The sequence below is a fragment of the Musa acuminata genome, chromosome BXJ2-6 (genome assembly GCF_036884655.1).
Source record: "Musa acuminata AAA Group cultivar baxijiao chromosome BXJ2-6, Cavendish_Baxijiao_AAA, whole genome shotgun sequence".
NCBI lineage: Eukaryota > Viridiplantae > Streptophyta > Magnoliopsida > Zingiberales > Musaceae > Musa > Musa acuminata.
In genome coordinates, this window is record NC_088343.1 from 15,775,001 (window position 1) to 15,797,697 (window position 22,697).

Genomic DNA, 22,697 nt, shown 5'->3' on the forward strand with positions numbered 1-22,697 from the left:
AGCTCACTCGAGACAGCCGTCTGAGTTCATCTTCCACGTGAGCTCCTCCGTGAGGAATCCAGTGCAGTACTCCACTTTGCAGCAGTGTGGGTTTCGTTACTTCCTCGAGAACCCTCGTGTAGGGAAGGACGGGAAAGTCATCAGGACAAAAAAGCTTCCTGTGTTCAGGAACATGTTCCTCTTCCGCGTGTACATGACTCTGAGATACAAGCTGCCATTGGAGGTCAGCACGTAGCTCTCTGCAATCACAATAAGAACAACGGTAATGATCATGTGTCTTTTCTTGATATGTAGGGGCTGCACCTGGTCAATCTGCTATCTTGTGGACGCTTCGCACGCAGATACGATGAACTCAACCGGAAGTACAAGTTCGCAATGCATCTTGTCGACCTCTATGAACCCTATGCCTTCTTCAAGGGCTGGTGGGTTTTGAACAGATAGTCTATTATATTCTTTTCCAAGGTTAACAAGTTTAATAGTCGGTATTAATCTCTAGACTTGACCTTGTTTCTGAAGCTTTGATGATCTCAACTTGGAAAGGTTGAGAATGGCAATGGGAAAGGATGACGCTGAGGCTGGGATGTTTGATTTCGACCCCAAGCACATTGATTGGAAGGACTACTTCTACAACATTCACATCCCAGGTGTACTGAAATATGCATGCAAGTGAACCATTAAATGGTTGTGTTCCGGTTCTACTTCTTCCATCTTCTCGTCTTTCCATTTGTTCTTGCCACAGGAATCAATTTGGTTCTACTAGGGAACAGTATGATGTTGTTGTACTATCTGTTTGAAGGTTGCTTTTACTGGGATATAAAACCAAGATAAAGAATGCTACAAGGATGATGGCATTTTGCTGCATCTGCTTTAATGTGCTGATATTAATGCTAACGGCTGCTGTGATGCAGTTGACGGATAACAAATAACAGAGCCTCAGAGTACCTGTGACCTTCTGTAGCAGATAGAGAAAGAGAAAAACAGCAACGTGGAAGCTGAAAATTTTGCTTCTCAGAACAAATTTGAGCTCATCTATTTTCCGATAGCTTAATCTTTTGGAAATAGTGATCATCCAATTAATCATTTAATTCTGGAGCAGATTAACTCTTCATCCAGCTTAGCTCGGTTGAAGTTTTCAGTCGATCAGAATGATACAAAATCCTTCTCACATTTAAAAATGGGCTAAGACAGCTATACTTCCAAGTACAAATCTTAGCTGCAACTTCGTTCAATGAAAACTACATAGGATTACATTAGGAATTCAGATACATATGATGAGACAGTCTCTTATTTCTTGCATGCTCTGTACCGGTACCTAAACCCTGATATGCTGAGACGGTCACTTATTTCTTGCATTCTTAGACCATCTGCAGCTTATTTAAGCTCTGTGTCGGTGGCTGCACCATAATCAGGTCACCAAGACAGCATTACATGTTGCTGAACTTTCGTCGATGGGTTAGTTGTTCATACTGTAAAGATTCAGACTTAGTGATAACTGGAACATTTTAGAGAATATTAGACAAAGGCTTTTAGAGAATATTAGACGAAGCAGAATCAAGTTCTAGAATCTGGTAAAAGATAGCCTTTCAATTTGCATGACATTGTGGCATTTGCATTGTTTCTGAGACACTTCGGCGTAAAATATAAATTACTTCACTGTGTAGATGATCAGCCCGATATCCACCAGGCCAAATGCAAGATAATACAACCGGTCCACCTGAAACAAACATGAATGTGTCATTATCAGTGAAGAACAATGCATTAATCGAGGTATGATCCAAGAAAGTAATAAAGACATACCTGTTGACTATAAAAGAAAATGCGAATGACCACTGCCCATATATCGGATGTAAGAAGAGATAGATTGAACAAAGTTGCTCCACTCAGCTGCATTAAGGACGGCCATCGGTCCACACTGTGTATTATCTATCAGATATTGAACTGATTAGATGTAAATTGTGGTGCCCAAGTGAAAATGCCAAACAAAAGAGAAAAAAAGCAACATTTATAAGTTCAGCTACATAAATCAGAAATCATTTCGTGTCGAACGTCCTCTCTTTAGCCATAATTTCAATTAGGCACAGTTAAGCCGGTCGATGAAGAATGGTTTCAGGGTACAAATTGTCTTTTTTTTGGTTTGTTTTTCTTTTGAGAAATTTGATCCAATACTCATAGTGGTATTCAGATTTCTTAAAGTCTGATACATATTTAATTGATCCATTTTGGTCAATGAAGATTCCATTTTTTGCAAGCTAAATGATAGATGCAATCCTGCATGCGAACTGTTCGCTCATGGATTCTGCATTTTATAAATATGTTGAAAAATTATAGAAACCAAATAAAAGATTATGAAAAAAAACAGAGAGTGGTATGGAAACAAAAGCTTTCATGTCAAAACTTCCATGTCTAAAACCAGAGGAAAACCCAATTGTAAACCCTCTAGAAAATAGCTCATGTAGCAGTGTCAACTGGGTTGCTGAAACTGATTGTTCTAAAAGCCACACGATATATATAAGAAAACTTTTGCATTTTATCACCTAGATGTGAAACTTTATAGAACTTTTATTCAGCAGGAACAACGAATTTACATTTGCTAATTTCTAGATCAGCTTTTCAGTAAAATCTCTGAATCAAATATGAATGGTGACTTGCGAAAGGTCCATCTTGTTTTGTTAAGCTACCCTATGGGAGTCCAAATTTTCTTACAACCAGTTAAAACCTCAGTTGTGCAATACTAAGTAGAAAAAATGCTAATTGTTTTTGCTCATTTCGGCACTAACATGAAGTTGAGTTAGCAGGAACTTAACCTTCAAAACAAAGGGAATGATAGAGAAGGACAGAAGTGATGCTGCTGTAAAACCAACAAATAAAGATATCTGTGAAACCAGAAAACTTGGATAATCAATTCCTTCAGAAAATGACTATGCAACAAAATTTTTTTTTTTTTGGTTAGACAGATGAGCAGCAGATATCATGAAACAAAAGAAAAAGCTTCGATGCATGTAATACAGTTGATGATAATATTAATTTGCTTCCTGAGATACATTAATAAAGATGACTACAAGATTATACTACAAAGAATTCCAATCTTACCATTGCATAATGCTTACCATTGTGGCGGACCACTTAACTGATTCAAGGTCTTTCCTGGGTTATGGAACGTACACCAGAGAAGACATAATCTAAACTGATCATAGCATGCAGCTGACAATATAGTGATCCTTTATAGGAACAAATCTACAAGCAACTGATGATAAAGTAATAAATGCAGAAGAAATAAGGGAAAAAGTTAAAACTAAGTTTTGCATATAGATATTGAAAAGGATACATCTCACATGCACTGAGTAGCACCTAAAAAAACCCATGCATTGTGAGTACTTCGACTAGATCTTTCTTCTTAACACAATATTCCTAAATGTTATTGTAGAATGAGGCATAAAAGATCAGCTATAGTTTTTTAGAATACCATTTAAACTATACATCAAATCTTTAACATTGCAGAGTGCCAACTAACCAAGGTATGTAATTTCGAATGGTATCGCCCGGTACAGGTTGTAAGTACCGGTCCGATGACATACCGATACGCGGACCGCCCGCTACTGGGCGGAACGTTTAAAAACACCTCGTATTGGACGATATGAGGTAATATCGGGTGGCCCAACATGGTAACGTTCGATTTTAATCGTTACCACTCAGTAACGATCGAAATCGACTGTTACTGTATTGTAATAGTGCTATAGTGCTCCAATGGTTAAATTGACCGTTGAAGCCCTTTCTCATAGTATTTAAACCCTTCTTCTCCCCTATTTCACTTCATTACATTCTCATACTTTCTTAAACTATCTCAAACTCTTTTTTTCTAATATTTGTGCTCTCCTAAACTCTATAAAACAATGATTTGTGAATTCAATCGAGGCTAATTTAGAAAGATTAAGAGGAAGAACTTTCTAATCAAGAGATATGAATTCTCTTTCTTTAATTAGACTTTCTAAACTTATGCTATTGTTATATTTATTTCTAACTTAAAAATTCTATCCTAATTTTTTTTTTATTTTTAAGTATTTTCAGAGGATTTTACATCTAAATTAGGTGTACCGCTCGGTATATGGTACCGTACCGTACCGAACCAACCTCAAAACATTGGTACAGACAGTATTACATACCTTACGACTAACCTCACCAACATTGCTGAATGCAAAACAAAATGCCCCTGCAATAACAAGTATATCACCAATAGTAAGTTATGTGCCACCTGCAAGTCAAATTAGTTGTCATTATTGCAACCAAGTCATTTAGTTTAGACTATGTTCATGGCCACTGGGGTAAGGGCTGTTCACTGAACCTGCCTTGTGCAGATGACTACAAAATACTCAAACAAATTGCATACTGTGAAAGGAGCCTGATGGAGGATGCTTGGATGATCTTTTGGTGATGCAAAGGGTAACATGGTCATGAAGTGCCATAGTAGTGACTTAATTACCTCCACCGGATATACCTGCATTGGAGAGAAGCACCAAACCAAGGACTAGTACACAAATTCTTGTCCCCAATGCAAGCCAAGTGAGAATTATGACCCACGGTATGGCCCAACAATTTAGTAGTGTCACGCTAATGATTGATGAGTACTGCTAATCCTTAATGACTCCATCAGAAAATCAAAGCTTTTATTTCGACCTTCCAATGTGTGAATTTGACAAAGGAGTTAAAACAGCTACATCTACATTTCCTTGTCATTATCAGCACAGGCGGAAGAGAATTATAGTAATTGCATGACAAAAAGAATGAATACAGAATAAATTACACTTGCATCTATATATAGTCACAAAAAAAAAGCTATATGAAGACCATTCAACTCCATAGTATATTGTATTAGGTTTTGGAATTACAAAGGCTTAGGTTTTGGAATTACAAAAGCTAAGAAGAAGGTAAGATAGGTTAGGTATGATATGTCACTTAGTTGGCGGTAGACTTGCGAGAAATTATTAACTTTGGGCGGAAAAGCATACTCGTACGATTTTGCCCTTTTGGAAGGAGTGGGCTCCAGGCTCCCGAAGGGGAGTCAAGGGTTCGTGAAGAATTATCCGCCTTTAGCGAATAAGCGTACCCATACGGTTTTATCTTTTCGGAGTATGTAAACTCTAAAAAACATCTCTAAGGATAATGGAGACCCGAGAGACTTATGAGTTCTTGGTTTCCCTACTACCTATTGAAGTTTTCATGAACTTCTACATGTTAACGTTTAAGGAGAAGTTAATGCATTGCTTTGGAACTCAAGTGGCACTTTTGAGCTATGAGACCACCTGCGTCCACTTGCACATGCATCATCTTCTACAAACATTGTTCTCCTAGATCGAGATTAGAATTTCTACAGCTTTAGGCTAGAAATATAAGGCAAAAAATTGTATGGCATGCTAAGATCCAAAGGCAAGAAAGACCTCACAACATTTTAGTGAAAACAATCTTATCCTCTGCATAAGTTTCCATGAACAAATTGATGATATTATCATATGATACAAACTTATTGTTCAAAGTAGATGGAACCTGAACTAGAAACTAGAGACAAAGAGATTACCTGAATAGTTCCCTTGTATATCAACAAAGGCTAACACAAATTACCAACACTAAGCAACCTGCCAAGTATAAACAAAAAACATATGACAGATCTTACGAAACATGTGCAGCTCTGGAAATCCCGGCATCAAAGACATGAATGAGATGATGGGATATAAAGAAGAACTATTTTTGTATATGAACAAATACTAGTAGACCATAACACGTAGTGAAATTAAATGAAGATCATAATCAAATATGACACTAAGATTTACGTGAAAAATCCCTCTAACATGAAGGGCAAAAACCATGAGGCAAACTAAAGATAATCCACTATAAGAATAATGAATATACAAATCTCAGAGTCTTTTACCCAAAACCTAATCAACAATTTCAGGAGAATAACTAGGATACAAGGATTGCGTCACTGTGCATAATATCTAAATTTTTCCCAAGTAATCATAGCAATAATCTATTGTAAATATGATCTGATCTAACCTAAGATGAGAATACTACTGCATTGTCCTTGTCTTTTCCCTATTCATTCTCTTATTTTTCTGCCGTTTTCTCTTCCTCTTTGAATCAAGATGTTATAATTTTTTGCCTCGTTGTAGCAGTTTTTCTCCTATAAATTTTGTAGCCCCTACTCTCCCCTAATTAGATCTAGGGTTAGATTAAAGAGGAGGTGGGCTATGAGCTATTAAAACCCACTATGAACTGAATTTATGGGCTGTCAACCCAACAACCTCTCCCTTCAGCCCATAAGGGAGGTTGTCTCTTGACTTCTCATTGTGAAGCCATGTCGATCAACTGTCGGCATATCTCTTACCTTTCTTTCAATAAGGTCTTTATCAACATATTTGCTCCATTATCATCTGTATGAATTTTCTAAAGCTGTGATTGCTTTTCTTCAGGTATATTTCAAATCCAATGGTATCTGACATCTATATGCTTTGACTTGGAATGAAAAGTTGGGTTTTTACACAAATGAATGACACTCTGGCTGTCACAATTCACTATATAGATTTTCTGTTTCAGCTCTAATTCTTGTAAGAAATCTTTCATCCATAACATTTTTTTGTAAACCTCTGTAGTAGCAATATATTTTGCCTCTATGGTGGAGAGAGCAATACACAGCTCCCCATGCAAAAGTAAGTACAAAACCTGACGTGAACTTCCTCGTATCAATATATTGTCATATCTGTATCTATGTAACTTGTCAACACAGGTGGTCCACTTCCAAAGCTTAAATAAACCTTAGAGCTCCCTCTGAGATATCTAAAAATCTACTTCACTACTGCCAGTGCTCTTTGCCTAGATTTGTAAGAAATCTACTAGTAACACCCACTGTATATGCGATGTCCAACCTCGTACACACCATTGCATACATTAACCTTCCAACTACTGAAGTATAAGGAACTTTTTACATTTTCTCATTCTCCTCGTCACTTGACGTACTCTATTCTGAGCATAACTTGAAGTGACCTACAAGAGGAGAACCAACTGGCTTTACATTATTTATACTGAACCTTTCCAATACCTTCTCGATATATTTCTCCTATGACAATCAAATCTTCTTGGTTTTTCTGTCACGGGAAATCTATATGCCTAGTATTTGCTTTGCTGGCCCCATGTCCTTCATTGCAAAAGACTCACTCAGTTCCTTCTTTAATTTATCAATTATAGATATATCTTTCCTAATGATAAGCATATCATCAACATAAAGTAAGAGAATAATAAAATTCTCACCAAACCATTTGATGTACATACAATAATCTCAAACCGTTCTTTTGTATCTATTTTTTATCATAAATAAATCAAACTTTCTATACCATTGTCTTGGAGCATGCTTTAGCTCATATAAGCTCTTCCTCAACTTGCAGACAAAGTTCTCTTTACCTTTGACTTTTAAATCTTATGATTGCTCCATATAAATTTTCTTATCCAAATCACCATGAAGGAAAACTATCTTCACATCTAACTGCTCAACCTTCAAGTCCTGGCTAGTAGCAATATCAAGAGCAACATGAATATAAGACATTTTAACAACAGAAGAAAAAATCTCTTCAAAGTCAATACCTTTCTTTTGACCAAACCCTTTCACAACTAATCTAGCTTTGTACTTTGGTTGAGAACAATATTCTTGAGTCTTCAACTTGAAAACCCACTTGTTCTTTAAGGCTTTCATTCCCTTTGATAGTTGCACCATATCATAAGTGTAGTTATTCTGTAGAGCATCCATCTCTTTCTGTATAGCAACTAACCATTTCTTTTTTTGCTCACTTTCAACTACTTCTTGGTAATTCTCTGGTTCACCTGCATCAGTAAGCATCACATATTTATCTATAGAGTATCTTCTAGAAGGTTGACGTTGTCTAGAAGATCTTCTCAACTGAGGTTCTGTGAGAAGTTACTCCCCAATTTCTTGAGCAATTGAGTCAAAATCTACTAATCCTTTTACAAAAGTCTTGGTTGGTGCCTCCTTTAAATCCTCAAAGGTTTGATCCTCAAAGAAGACTACATCTCGGCTTCTAAACACATTCTACTTTTCTGGATCCCAAAACCTATAACCAAACTGATCATGTGAGTAGGTAAGAAAAATACATTCTTTTATCTTACCATCTAGCTTGGATCTCTCATTGTTTGGAACATGTGCAAATGCACGACAACCAAACACTCTTAAATACCTATAAAAAACATCTTTCTTTAACCATATGTGCTCTGCAACATCACCATCTAGGGTTGTACATGGTGATAAGTTGATTACATTAACTATAGTCCTCAAAACCTCATCCCAAAATTTTTTGGATAGCTTTGGCCTGTGAAAGCATACATATGATCTTTTCCATAATGGTGCGGTTCATCCTCTCTGCAATAGCATTATGCTGGGGTATACCAAGAACTATCATCCCATGTTGGATTCCATGTGACTTGCAATAATCATTAAATAATCCTGTGCACTCACCACCATTATCTGATCTTATGCATTTCAATTGTCTTTCTGTTTCCCTTTCAACTCTAGCATGAAACTCTTTGAAGACATTAATAACCTGATCTTTGGTCTTCATAGCATAGGCCTAAACTTTCTTTAAAAAATCATTTATAAAAGTGATAAAATAAAGTGTACCACTAATACCAGGAATATTAACAGTTCCACCAGGAGTTTTTGTCCTCAAAGGATCATATATATCTATATAAACATGGTCTAAGGCATGTGTTTTTCTAGACAAAGAAAGATTAGCAAATAAAACTCTGTTGTTTACCAGCCAAACAATCAATATAAGGGTTCAAATGTATACCTCTGAGGTCTGGCAATACCTTTCTCTTGGAAAGATCATTCAGCCCCTTCTCACTCATGTGTCCTAGTCGCCTATGCCACAACTCTATACTTAAGTCTTTCTCTGTAGCATTCAATTGCTCACCACAAGCTTTGGCCTGCAATCTGTATAAAGTGTGACATTTCTTTCCACTAACTACAATAAGAGAATCCTTACCGAGCTTCCATTGCCCTTTGTGAAATCTGCTATCATAGTCTTCATCATATAATCTTCCAACTGAAATAAATTCAGCCTTAAGTCAACCATATGCCTCACATCCTTAAGCACCAACTTGTAGCCAAGGTTAGTCTTTATGTGGATATCACCCATGCCAATGATGTTTGCCATGTCATAATTGTCCATCTTGACAACATAAAAATTTCCAAACCTATAGGTAGCAAAAAACTTTCTCAATGGTGTAGCATGATAAGAAGCACCTATGTCAGTCACCCACTCAAGTTCCTGACATACACAAGAAAAAATATCATCAGAAGGAGACAAAATCAAACAATCAACACTCTGCGCTATAGTTGTGGTGTTATCTTTTGACTCTATAGACTCTACTTCTTTTACCTTTTTCTTGCTCTTCTTAAGTTACTCGCATTAGTTCTTGTAATATCCTTTCTCACCATAGTTATAGCAAATAATATCTTTTCTTGATCTTTACTTGTTTCTATCCATGCGTGAACTACTTCTAGACTTTGACCTTCATTTGTTCTATGAGATAAGTGCTTGTGAATCATTATGAGATGTTGAAATTTTTCTTCTCAACTCCTCATTCAACAAACTGCTTATTACTTGACTCATAGTGACAATACTATCTAGCGTAGAATTACTAAGGGAAACTACCAGTGTCTCCCAACTTTCTGGTAATGAACTGAGAAATAACAATACTTGCAACTCATCATTAAGAGACATTTTCATAGAGGATAACTGGTTAGTGATACTCTGTATTTTATTCAAATGCTCAGCAATAGAAACATCATCTTTATATTTCAAGTTTACAAGTTTTCTGATCAAGAAAGTTTTGTTGCAAGTAGTTTTTCTTTCATAGAGCCCTTCTAACTTTTTTCAAAGAAAATATGCAGAACTTTCAGTAGAAACATGGTGAAAGACACTGTCATCGAGTCGCCGTTGAATAAACCTGATTGTTTTTTGGTCTAACTTCTTCCACTCATCATCTGTCATAGTTGCGGGCTTTGCACTATCCCTCTGCAAAGGTTTATATAAATCTTTGCAATACAAGAGATCTTCCATTTTGGTTTTCATATCATCTAATTATTTTCATTTAAGCTAATTATGCGAGAAACACTTCTAGCCTCCATATTCGAACATAAAAAATTAAATCACCAAAAATCTTGCTATGATACTAGTTGATGAGATATAAAGAAGAACTACTTTTGTACATGAACAAATACTAGTAGGTCATAACACGTAGTAGAATTAAATGAAAATTATAATCAAATATGACACTAATATTTATGTGGAAAACCCTTCCAACGTGAAGGGTAAAAATCACAGGGTAAATCAGAGATAATCCACTATAAGAATAATGAATATACAAATCTTAGAGTCTTTTATCCAAAACCCAAGCAATAATCTCAAGAGAATAATTAAAATACAAGGATTATGTTACTGTGCACAATATCTAAATTCTCCCTAAGTAATCACAGCAATAATATACTATAAATCTAATCTAACTTGAGATGAAAATACTACATAATAATCTCTCTGCGTTATTCTTGTCTTCTTCCCTTTCCTACTTTTATTTTTTTCTATCCCTTTCTTTTCCTCTTTGAATCAAAATGTCGCTGTAATTTTCAGCCTTGTTAAAACAGTTTTTTTTCTTCTAAATTTCATACCCCCCCCCCGCTATTAAAATCCACTATAAATTGAACTCATGGCCTGCGATATAATTTGACTGTTCTAGCTCATATGCATGTTTTAGAGTACAAATTCTCACCAGGAGCTTCTGATGCCGGTACAGGAACACAGCACCATAAGCTAGGGACAGGGAAAGGTATGTCAAAAAGACTGGGTGAGTGGTGTATCAGTACCTTAAAATGAAAAGAGTTAACCATGAAGTTAGTACAGAGACACAGATTTGGATGGGCAATTGGGAGATCATAGACTTTCAGCTGATGAAAAGATTACTCAGGTCTGCCATTAAAGAAGAGGTGAAAGCTGGCAACCGCAAGCAAGAAAGAAACCAGTTGGCCGAGGAATAATACGACGACCAGCCTCCTAATATCCTCCTTCTCCATGTTCTTGGAGGACTGCTTCAGAGGGCAGCAGGGAAGTAGGATAAGCAAGCACCCAGATTTAGCTTGGATGCTTGAAATGGCAACCGTAGCTCCTTTAAGCACCAGCTACCAAGTCAAGTACATTGAAGGAGAAGACGAGAGTAAGTGTACCTTTTCTCTGCCAGATATAGTGGTCTGCTTGAGAAGAGGGAGACCGAACAAGCTGTGCAGAAAGTTGGTCGCTGGTTGACCGAGTGGCGTGTGAGACTGTGACGGACGGAAGAATCCACCACTCGAAGTACTCGTTACTGGGCCTCTTTTCGTATCTCTTATTGATCAGTCAACGAGAAAAGTAGCTGCGAGAGAAGTTCTCTCGATAACATCTCTCCGTCTCCTTATGGTTGACAGACACAACAGTGTCGGCATCTCTCATTAACGGAGCTCAAATCCGGTACTCTGTAACGAAGACAACATCTTTCACTATCCCAAGTCTAGTCCTCTAATTCTGGCACAGGTACCCAAAAGATGAGCAGTAGTACTTTCACAAAACCATATCGATCCTATCAGCTATAGCTTGAGAGAGACCTCTTTAGGTGGCTTTGCGTTCTGCTTGAACGAGAGAGCACGTTTTACTTGGTTCAATTCTTAATGACGACATAGTCAGTTCCTAACAGTATTTCCACAATGGAGATCAATAACTTCATTGTCTGATTCTTGCTTTCCAATTAGATGAAGATAAAATAGTGACTATGGCCTACAATGATATCATATTTGATTCGATTAGCTAAGAGAGGATGACAATCTACCTAAGATTCATGGTCTTCTTATTGTCTATAGCTTTTTGCTGATCTAAAAGGTCGGTAATGATTTCATATTTAATGCACAAATTTCTAGATTAAAAAAATTTCACATAATCAGAGGGATATAATAAGTGTACGCATTCGAGAGCAGCCGACTGAACTCTAGCTTTTTGTTCTCTTTTGAGATCAGATGATTTGGGTCTGAATTGTTATAAATTAAATATAGATGAGAAGGAGACTCATTTCCTTGTCAGATTGATCTTATTTTCCAACAATAATAGACTTGGGAATTACTATAATGGTAGGATACCAATTAATCATAGACTACTTCTAATTCAAAGAATAAAAACTTATACAATTATCTACTCAAGTTGAACGATGTGACGAATTTATATTGGCGCTACGCCACTAATTGATGATTTAAAGGTAACTAAATAAACCACAAGTAGTTAATACAATGAGTAATTGTACCAAAACTTGATTTAGAGAAGCTACTCAACCCTCATAAAAGATACCACTATCTAATTTTAGTGGAATTACATGTGGCTACTTGAGAGAGGTCAAGCTGGTCAAAAATAAATTTTATTTCATATTTACAATCTATGTTTCTATTTAGCATATCCGTTCCCCAAATCTTGAAATCATACAAATTTCACTGTCTTTAATCGAACTGATGACATTAAAACTTCAGTTAACTTCCAGTCTTGCATTCTTGGACCATATGCAGCTTCCTTGATCTCTGAACCAGTAGATGTATCAGAATCAGGCTGCTAAGACGCCATTATATATCGCTGAACTTTCTTCGGCAAGTTGTTCATACTGTAAAGATTCGGACTCATCTTCGTTGGTCGTTCCATTGGCCTTTTTGCTATCACTAGTGATAATTGAAACATTTTAGAGTATATGAGACAAAAGCTTTTAGATTCTGGACAAAGCAGAATCAAGCTTTAGCCTTTCGATTTGCATGATATTATGACATTTGTATTGATTCTGGGGCATTTTGGCATGAAGTAGAACTTACTGCACTGAGTAGATAATCAACCCGATAGCAACCAGGCCAAATGCAAGATAGTACAACCAATCCACCTGAAATAAACATGAATAAATCATCATCAATGAAGCATAATGCATTAATTGAGGTATGATCTAGGAAAGGAATAAAGGCATACCTGTTGATGATAAAAGAAAATGCGAATGACCACCGCCCACATATCGGATGTAAGAAGAGAGAGATTGAACAGAGTTGCTCCACTCATCTGCATGGATGAGGCTCATCAGTCCTCACTGTGTTATACATCAGATATGTAATTGCTTAGATGTAAATTGTGGTGCCCAAGTGAAAGTGTCAAACAAAAGAGAAAAATAGCAAAATTTACAAGTTCAGCTACATAAATCATAAATCATTTTGTGTCCAACTTCCTCTCTTTAGCCATAGTTTCAATTAGGCACAGTTAAGACAGTGGATGCAGAGTCGTTCCGGGGTGCACATTGTCTTTTCTTGAACAATTTGATTCAAAACTCATAGCAGCATGCAGTCTTCTTAAAGTCTGATACATATTTAGTTGCTCAATTTTGGTCACTGAAGATTCCAATTTTTGCAAGCTAAAAGGTGGATGCAGCCCTGCATGTGAGCTGTTCATACCAAATGATGAGCATCATTGTATCTCTACGGGATTCTGCATTTTCTAAATATGTTGAAATGTTACAGAAACCAAATAAAAGAAAAAGAGTGGTAGGGCTACAAAAGCTTGCATGTCAAAACTCCCATGCATAAGAGCAAAGAGACCCAATTGTAAACCTCAAGAAAATAGCTTACGGAGTAGCAGTGTCAACTGGACTACTGCAATTGTTTCTAAATGCCACAAGATATATATAAGAATAATTTTGAATTTTATCATCAAGTTGAGAAACTATACAGAACTTTTATTCAGCTTGAATAATGCAGTTACACTCACTAATTTCTCAATCAGCTTTAAGTAAAATCTGTGGATCAAATGAGAATGGTGATTTGCAAAAGGACCTTCTTGTTTTGTAAAGTGCAACTGGGACCTTTAATCAACCTTCTGGGAGTCCAAACTTTATTAGAACCAGAGAAAATCTCAGTTGGACAATACTAAGTAGAAAAATTAGTAATTGTTTTTGCTTATTATGGCACTAACATGAAGTTGAGTTAGCAGGAATTTAACCTTTAAAACAAAGGGAACGACGGTGTAGAACAGAAATGCTGATGCAGCAAAGCCAACAAATAAAGATATCTGTAGAACCAGAAAAATTGTATAATCAATTCCTTCAAAGAATGACAATGCAACAAGTAAGAAAAAATTTATTTTTTCTTGACAGCTGAGCCCTTTGGGTGGATATCTTGATGCAAAAAAAAAAAGGTGCAATTTATATAATAGAGTTGATGATAATATTAGTATGCTTCTTGCGATACATAAATATAGATGACCACAAGATGATACTGCAAATAATTCCAATGTGTAAAATGCTTACCATTGTGGCAGACCACTTAACTGATTCAAGGTCTTTCCTCTCGATAATAGATCTAAGAGTGTTATGGAATTTAGACCAGATCGAGCATAATCTAGATCAACTGACCATCACATATAGCTGACAATATAATGACAAGGATCTTATATGAAGGATTGACTGACCTTCATATCAAAACAAAATCTACAAGCAACTGATGATAAAGTAGTGAATGCGTAAAAAAAAGGGTAGAAAAACAGAACTGAGTCCTCTTTATATATTGGAAAGGATACATCTCACATGCACTGACTAACACCCCAAAGACCCCAAGCATTGTGAGTAGTTCAACTCGATCTTTCTTCTTAACACAATATTCCTAAATGTTATTGCAGAGTGAGCCATTAAGATCAGTAATTATCTGTAAGGATACCGGTGAAACTATGTATTAAATCACCAACTGTAATACATATGGGAAGGATCAAAACATTACAGAGCGCTGACTAACCTCACTAACATTGCTGAATGCATAACAAAATGTTCCTGCAATAACAAGTATATCACCGATAATAGGTTTTGTGCCACCTGCAAGTCAAATTAGTTGTCATAGTTGCCAGCAAGATATTTAATTTAGACTATGTTCATGGCCATTGGGCTATAGGGCTGTTCACTGAAACTGCCTAGTGCTGATGACTGTCGAATGCTCGAGATCAAATTGCATACTGTAAAATGAGCCTGATGGAGGACACTTAGCTGATCTTCCGGTGATGCACAAGGAAACATCACCAGGAAGCACCCGAGTTGTGAATTAATTACCTCCACCAGATACGCCTGCATCAGAGAGAAGCACCAAACCGAGGCCTAGCACACAAACCGCTGCACCCAAAAATTGCCATGGACTGTACTTTGTCCCTAATACAAGCCAGGTGAGAATTATCACCCATGGTATGGTCCAACAGTCCAGTAGTGTGACGCTAGTGATTGACGAGTACTGATAAGCCTTAATAACTGCATTAGAAAGATCATCGTTCTTTATTTCTTTTTGACCTTCCAATATGCTATATCAAACTGAAATAGACAGAGGAAATTAGATTGATGTTACATACAAATTTTCTAGTCGTTATCACCAAGGCAGAAGAATTTTAGTAATTGCAAGACAAGACAAATAATTACGGAGCAAATCATACATGCATCTATATATTAGTCAAGAAATTTAGCTATCTGAAGGCCAGTTTTATTCCATCATATCAGAACCCCAAAAGTTACAAGAGGATTGGTATACACTTGGTCATTATAACTTTAATTTGGCAACTTCAATGGATACAAAACACAAAAATTTGGAACTACCTAAGTTTCTAAAATCAATAAGCACCTTGATGCCCCCCCTCCTAGAATTACTAAATGTGGTCCTGACATTGAAGTTTTCATAAACATCCACATGTTAATCATTCAATGGGAAGATAATGAGTCACTTTAAAAGGTGATACTTTTGAGCTTCGAAACCACCTTCATCTACTTATTCCCGCACCATCTTTGTTCTCCTAAGCTTTTGAGTAGAAAGAGAAGCAATAATTGTGTGGCATGCCAAGATCCAAAGGTAAGACAGGTCCCACAAAGGGATGATAAGGAGCTTAAATTCATGTTCTGATTTGGTTTGTGCATTTCAGTGATATTCTCATATGATACCAACATATTTTTTTAAAGTAGATTGAAATTCAACTAGAAACCGGAGAAAAAGAGACTACCTAAATAGTTCCCTTGCACATCAACAAAGGCTAACACAAAATACCAATACCAAGCAACCTGCAAAGCACAAGCAAAAAACATATGACAGATCCTAGAAACCAAATGCAGCTCTGGAAATCCCAGTAGCAAAGGCATGAATGAGATAGAAAGTGACCGAACTTGTCAAGCTCAGATGCAAATGTTAGAGAACAAAGCCTCACCAGAAGCTTCTGACGCCGGTACAGGAAAGCTGCACCATAAACTAGGGACAGGGAAAGGTATGTGAAGAAAGACTGCGTGAGTGGTGCATCAGTACCTTCAAATGCAAGGTTTAACCATGAAGTCAGTACAAAGAAGCAGAGAGATTATGGAGTTTCCGCTGATGCAAAGATTACCCAGCTCTGCTATTAAAGAAGAAGTGAAGCTGGCAACCGCAAGGAAGAAAGAAACCAGTTGGCCAAGGAATAACACAAAGACCAGCCTCCATATCTCCTCCTTCTCCATGTTCATGGAGGACTGCTTTAGAGGGCAGCAGGATAACCAAGGGCGCGGACTTAAATTGGGTGCTTGAAATGGGAACTGTATCTCCTGCAGGCACCAGCTACCAGGTCAAATACATTGAAATATTGACAGAGAAGACGAATCGAAGGTAGAAGGGTAAAGCTCCCGTTTCCCTGCGATGAATGGTGGTCTACTTGAGGAGGTGGAGGAAGAACAGAATCTACAGAAGAGTTGGAAGAAGGTTGACCGAGTGGTGGCTCGGACCTACAGAAGCATCCAACACCCCAAATCTTTATTGTTGGCACGCGTTGCGTCTCTTACCCATCAGTCAACGAGAATAGCAGCTTTACTGCCTTTCTTGGTCAACGACATCCGCCATCTGCCATCTACATGTAACAATCTCATCGATGCAGCTCATGTTCTGCACTTCAGTACTGAGGTCAATATCAATCCAAAGTGAAGCCAACATCTTTCATTATCCCAAGTTTCAATCAGCCCTCTAATTCTAAGCACAAATAGCCAAAACAGCCGAGAAAAAAGAGCATTAGAGTTTTCTGATATTGATAGGTGTTTCCACAAAATCTTATCGATCCTATCATTGAATGGGAGAGCATGATTTCCATGATTCACATGGCCATCATCTCTATCGATACCTACAGGTTTATCCACAATGGAGAGAGGTCAATAGCTCAATTTTCTAATTCTACTTTCCCATTAGATGATGATTGGGGATTACAATCATATCATATTTGATATGCTGAGCTATAGGTTGAATGGGAGAGCATGTTTTCCATGATTCACATGACCATCAGCCTCTATCGATACCAACAGGTTTTTTCACGAAGGAGATGATCAGTAACGCATTTTCTAATCAAACGAGAGTCAAATCTTATCCCATAATCTTTGATCCACACCTCTCAAAGATGATAGCCCATAAGCCAAATAATTTATAAGCTCATTTTTCAAATAATTGAGTAGCTTGAATTTATTGTTAAAGAATTAAGGCGCATGCCTTAAAAAAGCTTACACTCTTAACTTTCTAACTTATTTTAAAACAAGTCAAAAGTATGTCCATAGAGAAAGTTAAGAATGTTTATTTAATAAATGATCCAGTGGGTAGATTCGTTCAACTTGATTGATTCTCTCTCTTGATCGATTTTTAAAGAGAAAGTTAATTCAATTTATTTTCATGACCAAGAAATATATTAAAAGACTTAGGTATTAATAATAAAATAATAAATTTCATAGTTTTTTAAGGATTGTTTGATACACTAATATTTATTTTGGTGTTTTAGAGTTAGAAATGAGTAAAATATGATTGTATTTATAGAAACTCTTTTGAGTTCTCTCTTTTAACTCTATAACTTTTTGGTTTACCATAGAGTAATTGGTTTAGTTTTTATATCTCTTAGATATTTTCTTAAGTGGTGAGTTATTTTTAAGCTCTATATCCTTATTTAATTATCCTTAAGGTGATGAGTTTTTGTATTCCTTTGTGATTTTAAACTTGCTGAATCTATTTATCTCTATTCCAAGAATGTTTCCAATAAATTCAACTATGAGTCTTTCAAATTCCATTCTTTATTATCCTGGTATTAATTTGGTATCAAAGCTAAAAACTAGAGATTATTACAAGATATGATTGAAAAGATATAATTGATAAAGATAGTGACCATGAAAATAATGTTGAGTCTTTGAGGTTGCAACTACAAAGATTGCTAAGTAGTCTACAAGAAAGGAATGAAATTATTAAAGAACTTTGGAGAAAAAATAATCAGCATGAAAATGATGCCAAAGAGTTTGGTTCTGATGATAATACACATCTTCATCCTCACATAAGAGAGTTAGGAAGATACTGAGTAAGGTATAGAGACCAAGACAAGTGATAGAATAAATACAACTCAAAGTTAGATATTTTGGAGTTTAATAGTAAAATCAATATTGATGACTTTATTGATTGGTTTAATATGGTGAAAAGAAGGTTCGAGTTTCATGAACTACTAAAACAAAAGAAGGTAAAGTTATGACATTCAAACTCAAAAGGAATACATCTTTTTAGTGAAAAAACTTGAGGAAGCAAAGAAAACGTGAGGGGAAGAGTAAGATCGTAATATAAGATAAAATGAAAAGAGAGTTGAAGAGAAAATACTTGCCTAACAATTATAGATAATAGATCTTTCTCAGAATCTATGATTTCAAGCAAAAATATTTTAGTATGGAGGAGTACATAGTAAAGTTTGATAATCTCATGTTAAAAGGAGAGCTTGTAGAACCAAAGGAACAAACTATTACAAGATACTTAGGAAGTCTGAAATATAATATTACTAAAGTGGTTCAACTCCAACTATATTGGTCTTTGAATGATGCAAGCAAGCTGGCTTTAAAAGTTGAGAAGTAACAGAAGTTTAAAAAGGGTTCTCGATATAGGTCAAAAAAAGATTATACAAGAGAAGAAAATTTTAAACCTACTCTCCAAAGCTAGGTGGTGTCAAAGGTATAAAACAAGGGTGAAGGATCAGTTAGCAGTAAATAAATACCTAATTTTTCTACACCAGTGGTTGAAAATGCTTTAAATATCATGGTTTTGGGCATATTGCTTTAGATTGTCCAAATAAGATGATTATTACCTTGGTTGAAGGTCATAGTGATGGAGAAGGAGATGAAGCCAATAACAAACCAGAATATGATGATGGTGAGGAGGAGGAAGAGGTGACTTATGCTGATCATGATATGTCTATGATGGTACAACGTGGTTTAAAAGTGTCTTATATGACTGAAGATGAAAGTTGGGTGAGAAAGAATGTATTTCACACCAAATGCACTTCTCACGATAAGGTATGCTCGGTGATCATTGATAGTAGCAACTTTGAGAATATAGTACATTTGAAGATGGTGCAAAAACTAAAGTTGAACACAATCCCTCATCTATATCCTTATCAATTATGTTAGCTAAAAAAAAAAATTATATCAAGATAATTAAAAGATTTAATTTCATTTTCTATTGGCAAGAATTATAAAGATGAAGTATGGTGTGATGTTGCTCCATGACAACCTTCTGAAACCAGTCCACCAAAGAAGGAAATTAGTGCTCTTATGTCCTATGGTAAATGCAAGGGTGAATTAGAAAGGAATAGTAATGTTTTGGCTCTAGTAGTAGTAGAGGATAATGAACAACATAAGGAGTCATTAACAATCGTGAAACGAAGCCTAGAGGAGTTTCAAGATATTATACCAAAGGATATTCCACAAGGCCTTCCACCTTTGAGAGACATCCAACATCATATTGATCTTACTCTAGGAGCTATGCTACCTAATAAGGTAGTTTACAAAATAAGCCCTAAAGAGCATGAAATGCTAGTCATAGGTGTCTTGCAAGCCAATTACATAAGTGATGGCACGCGTGACATGATACATACTCTTTTTGCTTATTATATATTTGATATTTTTCTCACTTTATATTACATATTACATATATTGTGATGTTCATGAATATGCACAATGAGAATCAGATCGTGGTGAGATTACGATAATGAGATCGATTCACCTTTAAACATAAATCCTAAATAATCTCAAACATAGGTTACTTGAGAGATATCGAGATAACTGGATAGACTTATATGTAATATATTCGTCTATATGATGGAGGCGATTAGTATCATAGTTGCTCATGTGGGGACACTAGGGATATAGTGTAAGTACTTATTGGAGAATGAGTTCATAGATCGATCTACTCACGAAATGCTTGATGGTTGACGATACCTCATTATCATATATTGATTTTGTTGTTTCAGTGGTATATCTAGTCCTTAGACTTGAGATACTAAGGATATTTTGTATTAGTAATCCACTCTTTAATACCGAACTTATCGGCCTAGAAGTTCTAGATCTAGCATAATCGGTTATCGAGAATGATAGTCAACCTTATATGGGCTATTGAGTATCGATAGAGGATCATCCACTATCGGTGTCATGAGAGAAATATTATATTCATTCTTATTCAAACAAATCCTTGGCCAAGGTCATTCTGATTGAGAGAAAAAGAGTTCTACGAGAGAATCTGATTAGAGCGAGGCTTGAGTAGAAACCATATGGGCCTGATAGTACAATGACCAAAATAAGGTCTTTGGGATATTAGATGGATGAGAGACTATAGATACATGATCACTAAGGATAGACAGGTCCAATTGATTGAATTTTCCTTTATCATCTAAGGACTATGGCTTAGTGGCCTATTACGTTTATAGTAGATGAGTCGAGTGAATTCTTATGGAGATAATAATTCACTAACCCAGAAGGAGTTCTGATATATATGACTCATGGCCAGCTCAATATTGGGTCTAGAGGGTCACATATATATGATAGGTATTACGACAAGTAAAGGTTCGGATATGAAGTATCCTTTGAAGCCCCCATCTTATTGGATATCCAATAAGCCTATAAATTATTAGATCCTATGGATAAGATCTAGTAAGAGCCAATAAGAGATTATTGGGTAGAGATCCACTAATCTAAGAGGCTTGGATAGTTGGATGGAGATCTAGTACCCAATACGGCAGGATCCATTAGAGTAAGTTTATAAGGACCTCTATAAATAGGAGGGAACCAAAGGGCCATAGGCTAGACTCCTTTTAACTATTATCTCCTATACTCCTCTCTCTCTCTCTCTCCTCCTTAGTGAGCAGTCCTTGTTTGGGATGTATGGACAGCAAGAAGGGCTAGCCCCTTCTTAATCACGTGGTGTGTGTGGAAAGGATAATTGTGCAGTGATTTAAGGAGTTGTCTTCATAACCCTTATCATGTGGATCATAGCTAAAGAGGAGGATAATTAACCTTCTTAATCCTCTCCTATAGATCTATAGGATTTCAGGGATATACGATATCCCTAAGTAACATACATCTCTTAACACATGCGGTTTTTCGATTTTGTGAGTTTTTGCACACCGATCTTCGCATGATAATAAGAAACTATTTTCTGTGAAAATATGATATTTTTATTTTTTTTGTTTTTCTACTATGCTTGTGATGTCACCCTAGGTTTTCCAACATGAAGAACTTCAAAGGCAAGTTGATGAATTGGTGGAAAATGGATTAATTTAGGAGAGCATGAGTCCTTATACGGTTCTAGCTTTGTTAGTGCCTATGAAGAATGGCTATTGGAGAATGTGTGTAGATAATCACGCCATCAATAAAATTATAATTAATTATTATTTTTTCATTCCAAGGTTAGGTGATTTACTTGATCAATTGTGTAGTGCTTCTATTTTTTAAAAAATTAATTTAAAGAGTGGTTATCACCAAATTAGAATGAGACCTAGAGATGAGTGAAAAATAACATTTAAAACTAGGGATGACTTGTATGAATAATTGATCATGTCATTTGGGCTATCTAATGCTCCTAGCACTTTTATAGGATTTATGAATCACATATTTAAGTTATGCACTAGGTATTTTGTTGTGATTTATTTTGATGACATATTAATATACAACAAGAGTGATGAGGAGCATATGAATCATTTTAAAGAGATTTTTTTTATCTTGAGGCAACAAAATCTTTATACTAATATAAAGAAGTGTGATTTCTTTACTTATAGTATTTTTGGGGTACATTATTTTAAAAAATAGAATCATTATGGATCAAAGTAAGATAGAGGCTATTCTTAATTAGCCAACACTTGCTTCATTACATGATGTAAGGAGTTTCCATGGCTTAACTTCCTTTTACAAAAGATTCATCAAGGGTTTCAGGTCTATTGTTTCTCCAATCACCAAATGCCAAAATGTGATAAATTTAAGTAGACTAGTGAGGCTGATGATGCTTTTGAGTTGTTAAAAAGAAAGGTGATCTAAGCTCCTATCTTAATTCTACCTAATTTTGATAAGATATTTGAGGTTAAATGTGATGTCTCTAATATAGGTATTAGTACTATTTTGAGTCCAAAAGGAAAGCTCAGTATCTTTTTTAGTGAGAAGTTAAATGATACAAGAAGGAGATATTCTACCTATGATAAGGAGTTCTATGTCATTTATAGAGCCTTATTTCATTAGAGTCAATATCTTTTTACTAAGCCATTTATCATATATTCTGATCATGAGGCATT

At 35.9% G+C, this 22,697-nt stretch overlaps 3 protein-coding genes across 5 annotated transcripts in view; 1 reads left to right on the plus strand and 2 right to left on the minus strand.

Annotated features, from left to right (window-relative positions):
* Positions 1-861, plus strand: part of LOC135615088 (probable fatty acyl-CoA reductase 4) — a 5,332-nt gene extending 4,471 nt beyond the window's left edge. Inside the window, exons 8-10 of the mRNA XM_065113133.1 lie at positions 1-223; positions 295-422; positions 517-861. The exon at positions 1-223 is cut by the window's left edge and continues 44 nt beyond it. Coding sequence (XP_064969205.1) covers positions 1-223; positions 295-422; positions 517-670 — 505 coding nt within the window. The 3' untranslated portion in view covers positions 671-861. The remainder of the gene's footprint in view (positions 224-294; positions 423-516) is intronic.
* A 153-nt stretch (positions 862-1,014) lies between these two features.
* On the minus strand, positions 1,015-9,227 carry LOC103988599 (uncharacterized). The gene is made up of 9 exons (XM_065110902.1): positions 9,136-9,227; positions 8,866-8,989; positions 4,473-4,622; positions 4,173-4,232; positions 3,359-3,408; positions 3,108-3,150; positions 2,805-2,873; positions 1,798-1,884; positions 1,015-1,714 (listed from the first exon to the last, which is right to left on the minus strand). Exons 1-9 carry the CDS (start codon positions 9,225-9,227, stop codon positions 1,646-1,648), a joined length of 744 nt encoding a protein of 247 aa, XP_064966974.1. The 3' UTR covers positions 1,015-1,645.
* Positions 9,228-12,388: 3,161 nt separating this feature from the next.
* On the minus strand, positions 12,389-16,846 carry LOC135615089 (uncharacterized). 3 transcript variants are annotated; one of them, XM_065113135.1, is made up of 11 exons: positions 16,494-16,846; positions 16,320-16,414; positions 16,119-16,176; positions 15,190-15,381; positions 14,882-14,958; positions 14,670-14,752; positions 14,401-14,452; positions 14,094-14,162; positions 13,077-13,163; positions 12,929-12,993; positions 12,389-12,775 (listed from the first exon to the last, which is right to left on the minus strand). In XM_065113135.1, exons 1-11 carry the CDS (start codon positions 16,606-16,608, stop codon positions 12,670-12,672), a joined length of 999 nt encoding a protein of 332 aa, XP_064969207.1. In that variant the 5' UTR covers positions 16,609-16,846; the 3' UTR covers positions 12,389-12,669. The 3 variants fall into 3 exon arrangements, with proteins under 3 accessions (XP_064969207.1, XP_064969206.1, XP_064969208.1); XM_065113134.1 differs by having other exon boundaries at positions 12,389-12,781; XM_065113136.1 differs by lacking the exon at positions 14,094-14,162 and having other exon boundaries at positions 12,389-12,781.
* Positions 16,847-22,697: the final 5,851 nt, after the last annotated feature.

Bases quoted from the DNA above. Each gene is read 5' to 3' on its own strand.
- LOC135615089 (XM_065113134.1), bottom strand. From the start codon at position 16,608: ATGAACATGGAGAAGGAGGAGATATGGAGGCTGGTCTTTGTGTTATTC. The intron at 16,415-16,493 runs GTAATCTTTGCA...TTGCATTTGAAG, and splicing joins TTCTTTAATAGCAGAGCTGG to GTACTGATGCACCACTCACG. The intron at 14,959-15,189 runs GTAATTAATTCA...TTTGACTTGCAG, and splicing joins TGCAGGCGTATCTGGTGGAG to GTGGCACAAAACCTATTATC.
- LOC103988599 (XM_065110902.1), bottom strand. From the start codon at position 9,227: ATGGACAATTATGACATGGCAAACATCATTGGCATGGGTGATATCCAC. The intron at 8,990-9,135 runs GCATATGGTTGA...CACTTTATACAG, and splicing joins TTGGTGCTTAAGGATGTGAG to ATTGCAGGCCAAAGCTTGTG. The intron at 4,233-4,472 runs TAAGTCACTACT...ACATAACTTACT, and splicing joins GTATATCCGGTGGAGGTAAT to ATTGGTGATATACTTGTTAT.